General features: G+C 49.0%; 1 protein-coding gene across 1 annotated transcript; it reads left to right on the forward strand.

Moving 5' to 3' along the window:
* Positions 1–1,822: 1,822 nt before the first annotated feature.
* Positions 1,823–16,689, forward strand: MSLN (mesothelin; the record flags this gene model as incomplete). The annotated part of the gene is made up of 21 exons (XM_010152161.1): positions 1,823–1,992; positions 2,389–2,480; positions 3,142–3,272; positions 3,862–3,983; positions 4,405–4,576; positions 4,868–5,083; positions 5,191–5,361; positions 6,388–6,534; positions 6,680–6,729; positions 7,589–7,709; positions 8,035–8,120; positions 8,714–8,857; positions 9,911–10,001; positions 10,484–10,595; positions 10,816–11,000; positions 12,067–12,213; positions 12,428–12,561; positions 13,133–13,260; positions 13,869–13,963; positions 14,928–15,117; positions 16,602–16,689. Coding segments are annotated over exons 1-21 (2,792 nt in total), but the record flags the coding sequence as incomplete, so codon positions are not given.
* Between the last annotated feature and the right edge of the window lie 1,796 nt (positions 16,690–18,485).

Genomic DNA, 18,485 nt, shown 5'->3' on the forward strand with positions numbered 1-18,485 from the left:
GACCCTTTACACGGTGTGGCTAATCCCTGCTGTGCCTGAACCAAACTGCCTAAAAGCACGGGGTCAGGGTCATTCACAAACTTTTGCTGGCTGCCAGGGCTTGGGATCTGCATGTGCAGGCAGTGCCAGCTCCCAGCCAGTTCTGCCCTGAGCTGCCACAGCCTGGGGCAGCTGCCACGGAGGCGATGTCTTTGCTTTCTTCCCTCAGTGTCAGCCAAGAGATGCTTCTTGAGGTAGCCCATGGCCAAGCCTCCCCGTGCAGCCTCACTTTCGGTCAATACGCCTGTGCACAGGTAACAGCCCCTTTTTTTCGTGAGCGAGTGTGGTGTTTTCCTTGGCAGTGGTGCCGTTTCTAGCTTAAAATCAGTCCCACTCTTGAGTGTGAGTGGGGTGGCCAAAGCCTTGTGCTTGGGCTCTGGGTTGTCGAGGTTTCCCTCACAAGACGGCGAAGGGATGGGGTCAAACACACAGAGACCCGCGTCATGAGGCTCGAGTGCCTACACCACCATTGGGGCTCTCTGTGGAAGTGGGTGATGCTTTCTTTTCCAAACCTCTCCAGTGAAAGTGGGACAAAGGAGGTTTCCAAGACAAATTGGCTCTTAGGAACTGGCATCATAGCGTTGAAGCAAATCTCTGCGTGAGAGTAACCCTGGTCCATTGGGGTAAACCATAATAAAAAGTGGTAAAAACACAACAGAAAGTGGTTCCAGTGTGGAAAATGACACCTGGAATATTACAGGTATACTTCCTTTCCTGCTTTTGTCATTACCCTGAAGTTGCTGTGCTGCCAGGAATTGCAGTTGAATTGTCAACGGTTTGTATTTTCCCATAAAAGTTTCTAAGAAAAAGATGTCATTTCTTCAAATATTCATTGGTTTGTTTTTTTGGGGGGGATTTTGTCATTGAAAAATGTTTCTGGGATGAGAAAGTTCCCTGTGGAAGAATCCACTTTGATCAAATGGCCTTTTTTTGTTGTTGTTTTTTGGTAGAAAACCATTTTGAATAAAATTTAAAGCCCCCCTTTGCTAGAGGGCACACAGATTAGGTAACAGAAGGATCACCCAGTGTTTGGAACGGGGTAAATTCAGACTGGCTTCAAGTCAGTGTAAATCTGCCTTTCTTTTGACTCTTCTGTCAGCAGGTTTCATCATCTTACAGTGCTGAATGCTGACGTGTAGGGGAGCTTGTGGAGCAGACCTGAGGGAGATTGCACGCTGCAGCATCTCTGAATGTGACACACCTTTTCATATCTCTCTTTGGATTTCCCTTTTTCAGAGTGCTTGGCTCCAGAACCTTCAGGATGATTTCCTCATATCCTTATATTCTTGCCTCGCCCCTAAATCTGTCAGTGCCATGGATCCAGAATACTCCGTCCTGTTCTTTTCCAGATATGATGTTAAGAAGCTTGTAGCTGCCCTGGCTATGTTCAGCCAACAGGTGCGTATCACATATCCAACTATTTGTTCCCCTCTAATGCCAGGGGAAGGCTTTAATTAACATTACATTATTTTCTTGCTGGGAAGACAGAAGTAACAACCCTGAGTTCATGTAGGTTAGCTGTTGCTGATTGCAGTGGCAACACAGACCTGGGATTCTGATGGGAATTAGGGGCCGACTGTACTTGAATTCCATTAAATATTGCTGTGGTGGAAGAGTCGCTATCCAGAGAGGGGATTATTGCCAGGGGCAAATCTGTACGTAACGTTCAGATTCACAGGGATTTCTGTTAATGTTTTAGAAGTCCATATTCACTTGAATTCATGAGTTTCTTCTCATCTCTTGCCTTCAGTTTTCTCAGGTACCTCTTTCTCTCGAGTGGAACATGATCTTCATTAACGGCCTGTGGGAGAAGATGTTGCAAGTACCTAATATTGCCAGCCCACCCGTCTTGTCTCAGTGGGTCCATGAGGGGCTTCAGCCATTCCTGGTCAAACCCGAGGTCTTTGCTTGCCTCCATGACAAAACCGTGTCGTGCGAGACGTTTCGAACGATGTAAGTGCCAAACACAAACGTCGTTTCAGTCCCGTGTCGCTGACGTAGCAAAGGGGCCTTTACTCCAGCCTCCCAAAACCAGGGGTTGAGCCTTGTAAGCACTGTGAACTGATGGAGGCCCAGGCAGGGTTTTGGGGCTCCCTCCAAGGCTTTGTAACGCCTCTGGATCAGTCAGCACGGGCAGTGATGCTGGTAGCTCTGCCTTCCCAAAGCAGCATTGCAGGATTGGCAGTGTGGCCCCCGGATGAGCAGGGGGGCTGTTGTGAAGGGATGTCACACTGGTAGCTTTGAAAAGGGATGTGATTGATAATAATACTCGTTTTCAAATAACAGCCGTTTCTGTGAGAATCCAACCCTGCCAGGTTTGACTTCATCTGTCTTTCTTACCCACCTCAGAGTCGCTGCCCTGAATGGCATATATTCTGACCTTTCAGTGGAAGAACAGAGGAATCTTTACACCGGGATCAAATACTATCTCCTCCAGGATGGTAAATGATTTGATTTTCCTTAAGAAAAAACAGAATGCTTTGAGCCACTGACCTATGCTACAACATCAGCTGCAATATGTTAATGAGCTGAGGCTTCACAGGTCTTTGTCAGTTTGTATTGTCTCTTCAGTGGAAATAGGTTGGGAATATGGCAGTGACAAGTGATACCAGGAATTATTTCCCTGTCTGAAGGCTTTATTAATCCAGGATTTTTATAAATCTGCACAGTCAGTCCTACGCTGACTTGCTTCCTGTGCAAATGGCATTTACTGCCGCTGTTGTGAGCCAGCGGTGCAGGGTTTGGTTCTGAGAGCTCGGAAGGGGGACCCAGGAGGACACGCCCCTGTCTCCAGGCAGGGGCTTGCATGCAGAAATAATGTCCTGCAAAAAGTTTTGGGCAGATTTGAAGAAAGAGACTGGTGATGACATATTTGGAGGGCAGGGAAAGAACAAGGCATCTGCCCTGTCCCATGTGCATTTGCAGTCTGATTGCACACACACGCGGGTTTGAGCGTCATGTGGGATCAGAGGCACTTGGGGAGCTCCCTTCTGACAGAGTTCTCTGAGGACCCAAGCCTGTTCCTCACTCAGAAATCTCCAGTCTCCACCGATGGCCTGATGTGGTGCAAGTCTGATTTTACAGTGTCTGCCTGTTTTGCAGGATCAAACCAAAAGTGCTACAATCCAGCCATTCCAGGTCTCAATTCCACTGCTTGGTTTGAAAATTATCTCGGATCCTTTTTGGAGCATGCTACTGTTGAAGACCTGCAGCTTTTCGGTGATGAACCAACAGTAAGTGCAGGCTCGTGATGGTGATGAAGAACCTGCAGTCTGCAAAATACTCGATGCCTGGGAGGTCTATGCCCTGACCAAAATTCATGGAGATGCTGCTAACAGGAACATTTTCTTGTTTATTTATGGTGAACACTCACTTCAGTTCTTATTTTAACCCCATCATGATTTCTTGTGATAAGAGGCCCTTGCACAGAAGTTGGTTTTACACAGGTAATTCTGCAGAGAGCAAACTCTGAGGATCAAGCCCAAACTTTATCTCAAGTCCAGACCAATGTCCAGGCCTGGTTTAGTGAATGACTGTACCAGGCCCGTGTGTGTGAGCGCTGCTGTAGGGGCAGGGTCACATCCTCCCACCTGTGCGCCTTACACACCCTCAGAGTGCAAAGATAAATAAAACAAGGTGCCAGTGTATTACTTAATAATAAATTACTGAATAATAAATGTCCTCACAACTTTAAAGCCAGGTGAAAAACCCTTATTGCTTGAAGTGAGGTTTGTTCAAACTGTCCCAAGTGACTGTCAGGTGTGAAGCATCCATCTAAATTACTTCTTTGTTTTTTTTTTTCCCCCATGTCAACACCCTTAGCTTCAAAAATTTGCCATGGATCCGGTCAATATGCAGATGATCAGCAACCTCACCTTGCTCCGGGAGACGGCTGTGTACTACACCTCGCTACTCACCTCTGCACCTGGTTTTCCCTTATCGAGGTACCTGACCTCAATTCCTACCTGACTTACAGTTTAGCATGGTACCACAACTTAGCAAAAGTTTGCTGAGTGGTGATGCTGATGGCTGCTTCCGTGAAACCATTAAAGCACTTTTCTGCTCCTCAAATCATGGCACTGCACTTCATCTTGGGGAGGGCCTGACGACAAGTTCCAGGTCTTGGGAAAGGACTGGCATGCAGTGCCAGCCACAACTGATGACCGGCAGCACATCTTGCCTGTTTTTGCAGTTTAGCCTGACACAGCAGTGCTCTCTGTAAACGAGAGCATCGGCATCGTCAGAGCTAAAATGGATCAGGGGAAATGTGCACTGGGAAAGGGCATCCATTGGGAAAAAGAGGGAAAGGTCTGACAGAGCCACTGTCTATCACACTGGCAACCTCTCCTTGTCTCCCCCCTGCAGTCTGCCAGACAGATTTGTTTGCTACTTGAGCCCCTCGGCAGTGAGCAGCCTGAGCAGGGACGACGCTTTGAGCTTGGCCCAGCGAATCACTAAGAACTGCCCATCGAACCTGACGCACAGAGGAATAACTGGAGAGCGAGCTCCCTCCTCCCTGACGACAGAGGAACTGCAGGTAATCTCCCGTCAGCCCCACGCTCAGTTCTTCATTAACCTGAACAAAATCTGTGAGGGTTGAGGGTTCAACTCGCATGCCTCCGCTTGTGTACGCTCCTGTAGGTCATCCTGATTTTTTTTTTAATAATCTGAAAATCCTCAGTGGGCGGAGGCAGCCCATCAACAGGCTTCATCGCTCAAGTTTGGGGCAGAAAGTCCAGTGATTTAAGACACACATTTAAGGCTGTAGGATCCAACAGGCTCACCTCATTGCTCCTGACTTTTTCTTGTCTGTGTGGGACCTTTTCAGGTTGCGTCCTCTTTGGTGAGGAAGTTTGAGCATTTCCCTCCTGCGATCCTGCGTGCATTGGGCCAGGCTGCGGTTGGGCTGTCTGTATCCGACATTGAAAACAGCATCACTGATGAAGACCTTGAAGCCTCTATTCCCGCCCTGGGTAAAGTTTCCGGCTGGAACGCTGAGCAGTCCAGCACTATTATCAACAAACTGCTCAGCTCTGGCTATCAGGTACCGAGGATATGGTCCGCGAATGCACCCCACGCCTGGTATAGCTGGCTGCAAGCACATGATGTTTGGCCCTTCACGTACTCATGCCTGCGTGTATTACCTTGCAGATCCCGAATGGACAGAGCCTGGCGACGTTGGGGAGCTTGATGGCTGGCCTCAACAGCAGCACGCTTCAAAGTCTGTCTCCAGAAGTGATCTTAGAAGCTATTCAGTTGCCTGAGTTTGTTCAGCAACTGGTGACCCTGCCCTCTGCTCTGAAAATGGCATTTGTGGAAAAGGTGAAGTTGTTATTCTCTTCAGGCACCATAAATTAGCAAAGCTCTGGTGACTCAGAGCCAAGAACACTGGTTACCTGGGGCCAGGCATTGACACACACCTGCACACCCAGACAGCATTCCCTCGGGGGTGTTTGTTATTGCCACACAGAGCGTGCAGCAGGACAGGCATCTCAAGTCCCTGTCACTGTGCCTGCCAAGATGTCCTTGGCTGCCAGCCAGCGTGTCCTGTGAGCCTCCTGGGCAGGAGGGCAGAGGAGACGGTTGTCTTATGGGGTGCTCCTAGATACTGCCCACTGACTTGAAATGATGCTCTCAGAGAAAGGATGTTGTTGTGGTTTGGAGTGAGACCATGTGAGAAGTGAAGGTGGCTTAGTAAATCCCTTTTAGGCTAGAGTCATCCTCCAGCAATGCAGTATTTCCTTCCCTCATGTGATTGTGTAGGATTTAGACACGTCTTTGCCCTTTTTCTCAATGTGACTTTAGCCTTCAAGTTGCATGTGCAGCATTCAAGTTTGTTGATACTCATCACTCAACAAATAATTCCTCCTCCCTCCGGTAGGAAGGGCTCTGACCTGTGTTTGGCACCAGAGGCCCTGCCTGTGGCATGTTCTGGGACAACGGGGCTGCCAGGGCTCTGTGTGAAGCTTTAGGGAAATAACAGGATTGTTCAGCAATGTGCCTTCGGTGAGCTGAAACACTGCTTGGCTTGGCAGAGGGGAAAGACGTGTCACTGCTTTCTGACTGGTGCAATGTTTTTGGGGCATGGAGCCTGGAGGTGGGAAAGGGATAAGAGACGGGATCGTTCCCATTCATCAGGACCCCCGGTATTAGCTCCCAGCAGCTCTGCCAGGCTGATGAATATGTCAAACAGGAAATAGTTCAGTGTTGGATGTCTGAGAAATGCCCACATGATCAGCAGGGGAGTTTGCCTGGCTTCTTTCCCATTCATTATTTCTTCTCCAGCAATTGTTTATTTTGGCCACGGTGTTTGAATTAACCCTTTTCTTTCTTTTTTTTTTTAAAAAGATTTCCTCCAGTGTAGACCACCCTGCTGACCTGGTTAAATACATCCCTGATGCTCTGGCCAGTTACATTCCAAAATTTTTGCTTGTTTTTGGGGAAAAGAAGCCCAGCGTTCAGGATCTCAACAGTAAACCGTGGACCCGAGAACAGGTAACGCGCTAGCGGCTTGCGTCCTCCTTACCCCGCAGCGTCAGCCTTGGGCGGAAGGAGCTCGCTTTGCAATTCCCCCTGAAAATACAGGTGAAAGTTGCGGAGGAGCACGGTAAAACACTGACGCTCTGGCTTTGCTTCACAGGCTGCCATGTTTTTCAGTGATGTGATACAGGCAGAGCCTGACTTCAGCAGGTAGCGTTTTTCTTCTTTCCTTCCATTTTCCACGTTTGCGTTTGCTTTGATTGCAGTTTTTGGGTTCCCTCTGGTGTGTGTGGCAGACCCACTGCGTTCAATCCGTAGCGACGGATGGGGAATGCCATGCAAACCCAAACATGGGCACTAACATCAGGATTTACCAGGGTGTCAGCTGTAAAATATACCCGGAAGCCAGACTCGCTTTCTGAAACGCTGCTGCCGGTTCAGACTGGAGCCTTGCTTCTGACCGCCTCTGTGCAGGGCGTTTCTGGTCAGAAAATATGCTATTCCAGGGATTAAAGTTAGCTGGGCTGATAGATGTTTATGTCAGCTTTCGTGAGGTGAAAAATTAAGAAAACCATGATACACGTCTGGAAGAACACTGGAGGTGACATCAGTGCCCTGCTGATTTTGCAATAGAGGCTTTTCCATATAGAAAGCATTTCAAGTTTTAAGGACCTCTCCCCAAGCTCTCCCAGGCTGTCCAAACCGGGTTCAGTGATGAGGATCTGCACAGCTCCACTTCACTTTCAGTGTGTGGTGTGTATTCAAAACACAAGGAGGAGACGGATCGTGTAAAATCAGGATACAGCAGTACGGCATGGGGTGGAGAGCTTGTCCCTGCACTTCTGCCTCGTGAGGAGTGTCGGGATTATGTTCATCTGACCAATGATGGCTTCTTGGACTCCCACGTAGGGCAGGACTAGCAATTTTGACGGGATGGAGTTTGGAGACCGTTAAGCTTTGAGAATGGGGGAGGTTTATGCTTGCTTTGTTTGCCATTATATATGATGATCAGCACTGAATTTTCTCCTGGAGTCCTTGCCCCTCTGGTTTGCTTTGTGTGCCCGTTCAGGCTTTCCCCGTCAGTCCTCCAAGGCTTCACCTGCGCAGCTGTCAGTGAGATGGAAGCAGAAAGACTTCAGGAGCTGGCCAGAGTCATGAAGGAGAAGAATGTCAAGCTGGGAGGAGACCAGGTCAGTTCATGTGTTACAAAATGCCGTGTTTGATGTTGCCATGAAGATAGCAATGAGGATTGTTGGGCAAGAACAAAACCACTTCCAGCTTAGGGCACTAGACCAAATGTAGCTGGTCCTGGGTCTCCATCCCATGGGTCTGAATTTCCCCGAAGAGAGAAGTCAAAACCAGTTGGCTGGGTTTCTCAGGAACCAAACCCTCTGCTTGCTGTCTTGCATTTTTCTTACTTTTGGAGCAGAGTAAAATCTTTATATTTGTTTAATTTTTTCTCAAGTTTTCATGCTGGTTTTTCTTCCTTCGATGTAAACTGTGGTGTCCTTTCAGCTGAGTTGCTTAGTGAAGATGGTGACGCTGCATGGGATTCCCAAGGATTTAGATAACTATCCTAAAGACCTGTTGTTGTTTTTAAGGTAACTGTGCTATGGTTCTCATGTTGTTGCCTTAGTATTTAGGGGGGGAAAGAGCTATTACTTCACAGCCTAGCTGGTAATGACTACTTCATGTTTGATGTACAGGTCAAACTTGTTCAGGCCTCCTTCAGGGAAAGAAAGAAATCAGGTTGCAGAAAGCTTTTAGAGGGGTTTTGGGTTCTTTCAGATTTAACCATAATATAAGCAGCATGAAGCTTTTCCCAAATGTGTCTGTTGGGATGTGAAACCAGTATGTGGTTTTAGTATTTCCTGGCTTCTGTGAATGTGCTTTTCTCTTACAACCTTGAAGAAAGCAGACAGTAGAGTGGATTTCTTTGGTCCAGTAGCCACCCACTGTGGTTCTGTATCCAGATCCTGGAACAATTTTAAGCTGAGCCTCACACTAGATTCCTTAAGGTGAAAATGAATTTCTAAAATATGTGGAATAGGATCTTTGGGAAGAACAACTGCATAGAGTTTAGTGTGCAGACGTGGAAGATGTTATACTGGACACAGTATATGTCCAGCAGCCTTGAACCTGACCAGCCACTTGATATCGTTCACTAGAAATCATGGAGTGTTTGTCTTTCTAGCCCTTCAGACTATGCAGCGACAGGAAGCTGTAGGCAGTACTTCACTAATATTGGGAAAGCGAATCTTGATGTTCTGCAGAGAGAGTCACCTCAGCGGAAACAGCTGCTCCAGGAGGCGTTGGCATGTTTGGTACGTGGTGGGTGGTGAGGGGACAGCTCTGCACAAGGCTGGGGAGAACCTGGGGTTCAAGGATGCTCTTCTGCAGCAGCATCCAGCTCTGTTTCATGCCTCTGACTTGTATTACTTCAGAAAATTCCTGGCGCACGAGTAAATGAAGAAAATGCAGAGATTCTGGGACATCTGGTCTGTGACCTGGGTGCAGAATACATCAGAAGTTCTGGTGGGAGTTTGGTGAAGCAGTTAAGGCAGTGTGACTCTTTCCTGCCTGATCAAGAAGAGGCTGTTAGGAGTGTCATCAGCAGTGGTAACACTACATTTGGGTATGAACTGTTCTTCTGAGCATCAGCAAAACAGTTCCCTTGAACTGAACCATTGTCCTATTAAGACCTGAGTGATCTCCAGCTAACCAGCTTGATCAGAAACTTCTGAATGTCACATCGGGCCTTTTACATTGCTTTAGTTGAACTTCTTTCAGCTGAGCAGTTTGGCTGGAATTCCACTGAAAAACACATTGTCGCCTCTGTGCCTTACTGGCTGTAGTTATGAAAGCCTTTCCTCTGGTTTATTTTTCATCAACCAAACTTCCTGGAGACTGTCCCGATGATCATGGCTGGGCTCTAGCTTTTTGTCGGCCACTGACGTTCAGAAAGCGTTCTGTTTCCACCTGTCAAACCGAATGATGCTTGATAAATCCCTGGCTACATCTAACAGGGGCATTGCCCAGGGAGGGCAAAATGTTTTACCTTCCCGTGTCAAATGCCCTGAGATCTCGGCACTGAATTGGGCGGTAGTAAGCAATAGATATTCTTTGGGTTTCATGCTTAAGAAAGCAACGTGTTAAATGCCATTTTCCCATCCAGGTGCCCTTCCTCACATTCCTAACAATGGCTCCTGCTCTGGTGGAATGGAGTTTTGTGTAACAGGAAGTGATCAAGAAGTTTTAGGTTTTAAATCTTGTATTTTCTTAAGTTCAGATGTTACAAGGGCATAATCCTGGCAACTTTTAAGGTGGTTTGTTTGGGTTTTTTTCTTTTATCCTTTCTTGAAAGCTGATACCTGCTAATTTTTGCATGCAGGCCTCCTGCAGCATGGTCAGCGTTTACCTTGAATGAGCTGAGTGGCTTGATTCCTGTATTTGGTCACAGCATCTTGCAGAAGATCCCCAAGGTGGGTTGTTCAGAGGTATGGGGAGTTTGGGAAGGACCCCTAGGTCCTGCAGTATGGAAGAAGTCTGATGGAGGTTGCTCAGCCAGTATGTTTTCAGTAGTGTCTCCATCTAAAAGTGGTGCCAGAGGAGTTGGATGGTCCATGGGGAGTAAGGGTTGATCAAGCTGAGAGCCTGGAACCACAAATGGGGATTGCTGACATCCTCTTTCTGCAACTGTTGGAAGAATACCAGAGGTGGAAAGCAGTAGTAACTATATACAGTGCTTTGTGAGGAGGTAAAATAATTTATGGGGTGTGGGGTATGATAGAGTTTAAACATTTAGAAATTTGCCTTTGGCTCACCAAGGAAAGACCTGTCTATAAGAGGAGGTCTGCAGCCTGTAGGACTTTAACAATGAAGTTTCCTGTCTGAGTAGCAACGTGTTACGCTGGTGATACGCCCAAGATTGCAATACCCTCCCGATGAAACATTTTCTTTGCAGAATGCTTTAACAGTTTGGCTGAGAAACTTCGCACAGGATTCAGCTCTGTCGAGGGAGCAGCTGGCCACTGTTGTTGAAGAACTCCTGCCTACGAGGCACAAGCGTGCCGACGGTAAGGGAGCTTTCTCTGACCCCCCCAGTGGCAGCATCCCCCTGCAGTCAGGGTTGACCCTAGAGCTGTGGGTGTCCCTGAGTATGTCTGTGAAACACTTGGTAGTAGATCACCTGGGGGGGGGGTGGAACCATGACTTTACCCATCTCCAGCAAGGGAGCGTTCAGAGCTTGAAGAAAAAGGATTTATCACTGAGCACAGTCGATAATTGCTTCAACAGGTTGTCCGCCTGGCAAAGAGGTAACAGAGATGGTTTTAAACGATGACTTGATGCCTATTTACTACACACCTGAGGAGTTACACGCTTGCCTGAAGAATGTCTCTCTGGAGAATCACCTCTCTCAGATACTGACCTACCCCTTCAGTGTTGAGCAGTTGGCTGTGCTGAAGAGGGTTCTGGATGAGGTAATGCCAGGCTGGAAAATACCGAATTATCTACTGATGAGATTGCTGAGGGACCTGTCCAGTTGAGTTTAAATATTTCCAAGCACTGAGACTCTTACCACCTCTCTGGGCTCCTCTTCCAATGTTTGACCACTTTTACTATGAGAATATGTATTTCTTAATATCTAATGAGAATTTTCATAGAATCACAGACTAGTTTGGGTGGGAAGGGACCTTAAAGCCCCCCCAGTCCCACCCCCTGCCATGGGCAGGGACACCTTCCACTAGACCAGGTTGCTCCACGCCTCATCCAAGCCTGGCCTTGGACACTTCCAGGGATGAGGCATCCACAGCTTCTCTGGGCAACCTGTCACAGTGCCTCCCCACCCTCTGCGGGAAGAATTTCTTCCTTATATCTAATCTAAATCTACCCACTTTCAATTTAAAGCCATTGCCCCTTGTCCTGTTTTCAACTCCTGGTGGCCCTGATCCTGTCACTGCACCTCTAGGAATTGTGTGACTCCATCCTCCCTCTAATCTTCTATAAGATAGTTGAAGACAGTAATAAAATCCTCACTTAGTCTTCTCTTTGACTGAAAAACCCAACTCCCTCAGCCCCACTACCCCACTTTGTATGATGTCTGCTTCTGCCCCACCTACCCCCCAACCCCTCTGCTAGATTTGCTGGGCTTTGTCAAAGTCTTTCTTATACCAGGAGCCCAAAACTGGATGTAGTAGCCAGATGGGGTCTCACGAGTGCCAGCCAAATGGAGGCACCTGCTGGCTGCGCTGCTTCTAGGGAGCCCCAGGATTTGATTAGCCTTCACCACTGCCAGGCATTCTGCCCACTCCGATCTGTGTTGAGTCAATGCACAGCGCTTCAGGTTTTGGTCCTTCCCCTGGAGCCTGCTTGCCTGAGCTATCAAGCAGAGAAAGGAGAGAGAAGCTTCTGGAATCTCGCTGGCTTTGGTTTTTTACTCCTTGCAGACCTTTTGGGGTTTTTCACCTGAATTTTGCAAAGAGCAAAAATTCATAAGCACAGGCATGATAATGGGTATTCATAGCATTAACAGCGGTCTCTCCACAGATGTATCCTGATGGGTATCCTCAAAGGCTGCTCCCCAACCTGAGCACTCTCCTTTTTTTCATCACCCCGGAGGACATTACCAAATGGAAGATAACTTCAGCTGACACGCTGGCTGCCTTGCTAGAAAATCAGCCCTCTGATGCTCAGGTGGGGATTTGGGTTGGCTTCCTGGTTTGGGAGCTGCTGGTTTAGGACTAGTTTAATGCATTCAAAGACGATTGAACCCGCTTCAGGTCCAAACAAATACACTTGAAATTATTCAAGTTTCATTTTGTAATTACTGCATTTGTTCTTCTTTTGAGGATGAAACCATAAATTCTGGTTCAAATTAACTTTGGAAACAATGAAAATGTATTCCTAGGCATCTGCAATCATCGGACGATATGTTGGCTTGGGAAATGCCTTGAATGCCACTGCGCTGAACGCCATTGGTATGAAATACATCTGCCTCCTAAATGAGACCGAGCTGAACACCATAGACTCCGACAGCTTGAAGTGAGTCAAACGTTATGCTGCTGTTGGCTTCCTGCAAAAGCACTTTCCCGTTGGCTGGTGCCGTTGCCTCCTCTCTCCGCTCAGTGAAAGGAAGTCTGGGAAGCAGCTCAGTACCTGCTCTGTGTCCAGGTTTAAAAGTCTATTGTTCCGCGGCCTGCCAGGAAGGGCTCAGATTTGCAGTCAAACACTCTTTGTTGCACCTCAGCTGACAGCAGGTACGGGCTGCATGCCTGCCTCTGTCTAGAGGCAACAGAGAGATAACTAAAGCTAATGTAAATTCCTTCAGAAGACTGCTACGTGACGTTAATTAAATAAGTACATCTCTGCGAACACGTAAACTTACGCCCACCAACAGAGTCGTCACAGCTTGAGAGACTGAACCGTTACTTTTTTCACTTAGCTTCTTTCCATGCTGCTTTCATCTCCTGGGAAACGCCCAGGATTGTACAGGAGAAGAGCAGGTGACCTGTCCTGTGGAGAGAATCCCAGAGGAATACTCAGAGCACTTAAAAATATATTCCATTTGTAAATACTAAAAACTTTCTCTCCCTAAATCTTCTTTTTTCTGCAGACCGGTATCTCTGAATGTTTCGGCCTGTTCACAGATCACGAAAGACATCTTGTATCTTAAAGCTAAACGTGCTTTCTCGGCCCAGCGCAATGTACCTGCCTACTATGAGCTTATTCAGCCATATCTAGGTGCGTAACAGAACGGTGTGGTACGGGGAGAGAGAGAGGTCTTAGCCAGAACTTCAGTGGGTATCAGATACCATCTGAGATTTGGCAATTTTCAAAGCCAAGTTGTTAAAAGGTTTGGAGAGTTTTGGGTCTCTTCCAACTTGTAGATGGCATAACATGTTCTTGAAAGATTCCATACCCAATTTAAAGTTACCCAAATCAATTGCCCGACTGTCACAGGGAAAATCAAACTCCTGACTTCTGGGATGGGTAAGATCTGCTAGGTCCATGAGAAATCCAGCTGCTAATTCTTGGTGCTGACCTCGCAGCCCTTCTCCGTGTCACAAACCAGAGATTTTCCCCTGTTAAGCCAAGAATATATTCACAGCCTGAGCAAACTTTTCGTACCCCTCTGTCTAGCGTCTGGCATTGTCACAGATGGGTTTAGAGGGCAATACCTGCCAGCAAAATGCAGTAGCATCCGTATATTTTGCAGTTGGAACTCACTCCATAACCTCCAGCCTAATAAATTTTGGAGACATCACTGTAGCTCCAGCTTACACAGATACAGAGCACTGCTCATCCGAGGGTCTCCTCCACGCGCTGATGGACTTTCTCTTGTGTCCCAGGGGGCGCTCCTGCTGTGGATCTCCAAGCTCTAAGCAAGGACAATGTGAACATGAACATTAGTACTTTCGTGGCGTTAAGGAGAGACTCTTTGATGGTGAGCTGAATCTTGAAATTATTGGACTCTTCGCTTTCTTGTCACGCTAAGCAGTTGGGTTTGGTTGCGTTGTCCGTTGGTGTCAATCAGGGGTCACTGTCAAATTCAGAATGATGCTAGACCATCAGAGAAAGTGGAGAACTGGCCTGAAACTTCTTGAAAAACGTGAATTGGAGTCATACGTGAATGTTTAGTCAGGCTTGCCAGGGAATTTCTTCAGAGCAGGCTCCCATAGCATAGTGCCAGGAGCAGGGGACAGGCACCCACTAGACTACAGTCCTCAGCTATGTGACAATGCTTTTAACTACAGTGTTAGCAGTATCATCAATTTTGGAAGAAGACCAGTGACTTGGGCAGGGGCTGGGGCTCCCATGTGTGTTTAGGAGACTTGTCATCAGAGGATAACAGAAACAGGCTTTGAGGAACCATTGTGTTCATTCCCCTTACGGAAGGAAAGAGGGTCCCAGCTGAAACCACTCACCAGAAATTTGCAGCTTCATAGAATCACGGAGTGGTTTGGGTGGGGAGGGACCTTAAAGCCCCCCTGGTGCCACCCCCTGCCATGGGCAGGGACACCTTCCACTAGACAAGGTTGCTCCAAGCCTCATCCAGCCTGGCCTTGGACACTTCCAGGGATGGGGCATCCACAGCTTCTCTGGGCAACCTGTCCCAGTGCCTCCCCACCCTCTCCGGGAAAAATTCCTTCCTTATGTCCCATCTCAGTCTCCCTCTTTCCATTCAAACCCATTACCCCTTGTCCTGTCACTCCCTGCCCTTGGAAAAAGCCCCCCCCTCCAGCTTTCTTGCAGCCCCCCAGGCACTGGAAGGGGCTCTAAGGTCTCCTGGGAGACCATCCTTTTTCTTCAGACTTCTGCTAATAGAAACCTCATTGGTTCCTTGGCCAGAGATGTTGTTTCTAGTCCTGCATTTACATCTGTAACTCTTGCACTTTGATTTCTCCTAGAGCCTGACAATTCCCGAGGTTTGGGGCTTGCTAGGGATAAATTTCCGAGATCTGAGGAAATGGCAGAACAAGTCTCCCATCCGGGAGTGGGTCCAAAAGCAAAAACAAATGGATCTGGATAATCTGCACACTGGGCTCACTGGAGGAACACAAGAAGGCTACATGAACATCGTCACGCCCAAATTTCAGCGTACGTAGCGTGTTGGGACTTCTGATTGTTGTGATTTAAGTATTTATTTTGGGATTACAGCCAGGGGAACAACTGCCGTATCGGACCAAGGGGCTGTCTGTACGAGAGGAGTGAGTGCACTAAGCTGATGTAGCTCCTGGGACCCTGAGTCAGGGCCTTGCTGAAGGAAGTGTGGCCTTGGCCAAACAGCTCTGTTCCTGCTCTCAGCAGGGCTTGTGCCAAGGCCCTGGAAAGTCCTGCTGGCTGCTTTTGTGCGGAGAGAGCAGAGGCTGTTGGGCTGGGCTACTGCAGACCCCTCCCAGTGTCACTTGTCACTGCCCACCCACCCAGCCCCAGTAAAACACATTGGGCAGTCCTCACCACCTCCTGGCATTGAGGGGCACCAAGTTCTGTTCTGCCATGGAGCCTTAAGCCTTGCAGAGCAAATTCTGGGTCCGAGATGAGAAGCAATCCCGTAATCCCACTGAGAGCATCCTTGCTGGTTCAGCTGAGCAAGCACTCCCAGAGCTTCCTCCTCTGCTGTGTTGGGTTTGGGTTGTGTCCTGGTGGTCCCATTAGGGGTGGCTGTTTACCAGTTAGAAAGCCAAAGATCTTCCCTGGATGTGGCATGGAGAGATGTTCCCCTCCATGGGGTTGCTGATCTCTTGGCACTGACATCCCCTCTCTTCTTCTAGCACCATCCTCAGCATCTCTGGGTGCTGTGGCCATGACACTCCACCTCCTGCCTGCTCTGCTTATCAGCCTCCTGATGACGTTGGTCTTGTCTTGAAAATCTTCCCTCAAGAGAAGACAAGGGGAGGGGGACCGGCCTGTCACCTGCTCTGAGGCCTCTTGGGCACAGCCATGCTGGGGGTGAGGGGTGCTAGCAGGCTACTGCTCTGCAGCCCAGGGTTCACTTTTAGGTACTTTTCTCTTTCAAATCTCTCAAACATAAATCAGTGTCTCTCTGAAGGGAAGGTTGCAGACTCTTCAGAGCAGGATCTTTGCCTTTTGTCCAGACCGAGCCCAGGTGAGGCCCAGCCATGTCAGTGCAGCGTAATCAACGCCAGTGTTGTACTGCGCGGCCCTGGCCGCTTTGGGGGTGAGCACGTTGGCTGCTCTGCACGTTAACGATTACGTTTCTGCAAGAGCCTCATCTCTTGGCACTGCCAACGCCTCTGAGCGGGAGCGAAGCTTTCTGGCTCGTTGTAAATAAATAATGAAACAAAGTAAAACCGCCCAAAGCAAGAGTTGCTATTGTCCTTTCTTCGTTCAGACTGATGGCACCTTCCTGTCTGTGTGTGTCGCTCCAGAGGGAACGGTCAGGAACACCAGACGTGCCTGTTACTGACTCAGGGCTGAGGCTGTTCTCAGCTTCCTCTTGGGGAGGGTATAAAAGAATCTGCGTAAGATTTCCAACCCTTTTTTCACCCCATGGGAATTTCTGTCCAAAAGAGCCTCAGTGTCCCCTGTAACCAGCCCCTGAAGTCCCCCTTCTCCCCCAGGAGGAGAGCCGGCCTGCGAAGACGTGGTTGATGTTCGTTGCTCACGCTTTACGCGAGGAGAACAGGACAACCTGGTCTGTTCTTCATGGTAGGCTTCTGGGGGGACGAGAGACAATGCCACTGCCGGCATCCAGGGGTGCTGGGGCACCTGCTGGGGTGGGAGAGAGCCCAGGGAGGTAGGACAGTGCATTTTGCAGCACTGATCCCCTGGTAGAAACCTCGGTTTGCTGCTTCATGCCTTGACTCGCTCACCAAATGACCCCTTAGCCCGAGGAGAACGAAACCAGTGGGTGGAGGATCTGCCAGTTGGAGGCAGGAACTCTTGGAGTAGGGCTATGGGGGAAGAGACACTGGCCAGTGAAGGCACAGCGAAGGAAAGGGAAACGGTTCAGATCTCAGCTGGGTAGAAAAACTATGATACGAAGCGCTGAACACATGAACGAACACACCTGATTAGGGGAAAAAGAAAGGTTGATTGGTGGTTTATTATATAGCATTGCACCAGTAATCGAGATAAACGATCTTCAGTTAATCCTCCTCCAACTAGGCTTGGTGTAGTTTGAGCAAATCTTCATCAGAAATCTCTGAAGTTGATGAAACAAGTGAAACATGACGTGGTGGATCTCCCAGCTTTCGGACCGGGCCTTGTTCTGCCTCTCTGGCAGCGGCCGCTAACTCCAGCCCCTGACCTGTCCCGCTCCTGCAGCAGATCCCAGTGGGGCTGCGCAGCAGTCAAGTACCACTCTGAGTAAAGCCAGTAGGACTAGGCCTGCTGTGGGCATTAATGCCTTGCCAGACCAGTCGCTAATTAGGATATTGTTATATATAGGGTTATACAGAGCAGGTGGGCAGTGAGTGCTCCTTGGGCTTCTTTAGGCTGGAAAAGGGTCTGTTCAGCTTTTACTGCCCAGCCTCAAAAATAATAAGCAACTTCCGTGCTGGTATCAAATGGCCAAACTCTATTCCTTCCCTGAGTTTCCGGTTGCCAGCAGGGAATTTTCTAGCACCGTTGTTTTGCCGGATGGTGGGGGTGGAAGGAGGGATCGGGTGAGTACGGCGCTGGAGGTGGCGGTGTCAGAGGAGCCCTCGCAGCAGTGAGCTTCCCAGGGCTGCAGTCAGGACGTGCACTAGGCAGGAGGAGAGCCTGGATCCTGACCCTACGGGGAAAGACAGAGGAGAAAGGATTGGATTATGCAGACAAACAGCACGCATCAGCTGTCGGGGCAGCGGGGCTGCTTTGGGATTTGGGTCCCGCAGAGGATCGCATGCATCTGGACAATGAGTAGTAGAGGGGTGCTGCGTGCTCGGAAGGTGATGAGACATCTTACGGTGGTGGGGAGCACTGGGACAGGTTGCCCAGAGAAGCTGTGGATGCCCCATCCCTGGAAGTGTCCAAGGCCAGGCTGGATGAGGCTTGGAGCAACCTGGTCCAGTGGAAGGTGTCCCTGCCCATGGCAGGGGGTGGCACTGGGTGGGTTTTAAGGTCCCTTCCCACCCAAACCATTCCATGATTTTGTGATTCTATGAAGCTGCACCTTGCTGGACTTGAGAGCTCCAGGGATCTGAAGGCAGTGTTCTCCAGAGGTGCTAAACCCCCCAAAGCCCCCCCCCCCTGCCTCTCCAGCCAGCAGTGACTCGGGGTTTCTTGTGCGCAGCAGCACACACCGGTGTTGTGTCTGGCTGGGAACAAGGTGGATCGGCTACTGCTTGTCGGTGCAACCTCCTGCCTCGCCATCAGTTCCTCAGCCTTTCCCGACTCCGAACTTACCAGGCTCAGGGTGCAGGTTGATGTACCCGCCGGGTGTTGGTCTCGGGGGCTCTGGCACGCCCGCAGGTGGCTGTTTAGGGGTCTCGCTGGTGGTGGTGGTGGAAGAGGGGCTGAGG

The sequence above is a fragment of the Eurypyga helias genome, unplaced genomic scaffold, assembly GCF_000690775.1.
Source record: "Eurypyga helias isolate BGI_N326 unplaced genomic scaffold, ASM69077v1 scaffold8520, whole genome shotgun sequence".
Classification (NCBI taxonomy): Eukaryota; Metazoa; Chordata; class Aves; order Eurypygiformes; family Eurypygidae; genus Eurypyga; species Eurypyga helias.